This window comes from Penaeus monodon, chromosome 22, assembly GCF_015228065.2.
Source record: "Penaeus monodon isolate SGIC_2016 chromosome 22, NSTDA_Pmon_1, whole genome shotgun sequence".
NCBI lineage: Eukaryota > Metazoa > Arthropoda > Malacostraca > Decapoda > Penaeidae > Penaeus > Penaeus monodon.
Window position 1 is genome coordinate 38,186,388 of NC_051407.1, and position 361 is coordinate 38,186,748.

General features: G+C 37.4%; 1 protein-coding gene across 1 annotated transcript in view; it reads right to left on the reverse strand.

Moving 5' to 3' along the window:
• Positions 1–361, reverse strand: part of LOC119587431 — a gene marked incomplete at its 3' end in the record, with an annotated part of 28,805 nt that overhangs the window by 1,134 nt on the left and 27,310 nt on the right. The window contains 1 exon segment of the mRNA XM_037936162.1: positions 26–138. Coding sequence (XP_037792090.1) covers positions 26–138 — 113 coding nt within the window.

Genomic DNA, 361 nt, shown 5'->3' on the forward strand with positions numbered 1-361 from the left:
CTGACAAGAAAAAAAGGACACAAACCAAGCAATGGATCCACCATAGCTGTGTGATGGAGGAGCAGCAACCATTTGGAAGTCATCACTGGACTGACATTATTTTTCTGTAGTGATGACAGAGCTGTATAAACACCAAACCTGTGAGATAAAGGCAATAGAAAGTCCCTAAACATGTGAAGAGGTAGCTAGTAGATAAAAACGCTTTGGTTCGACAATCTTGCAACCAATTTCCTGTTAAACTATAGCAGCCAATGCATTTCTATATTGTACACAATAAATATCTTTGGATTATTACCTTTATCTTTATCAAAACCCAAAACATACATTCACAGATCATCCATATCCACAACCATATCCACCA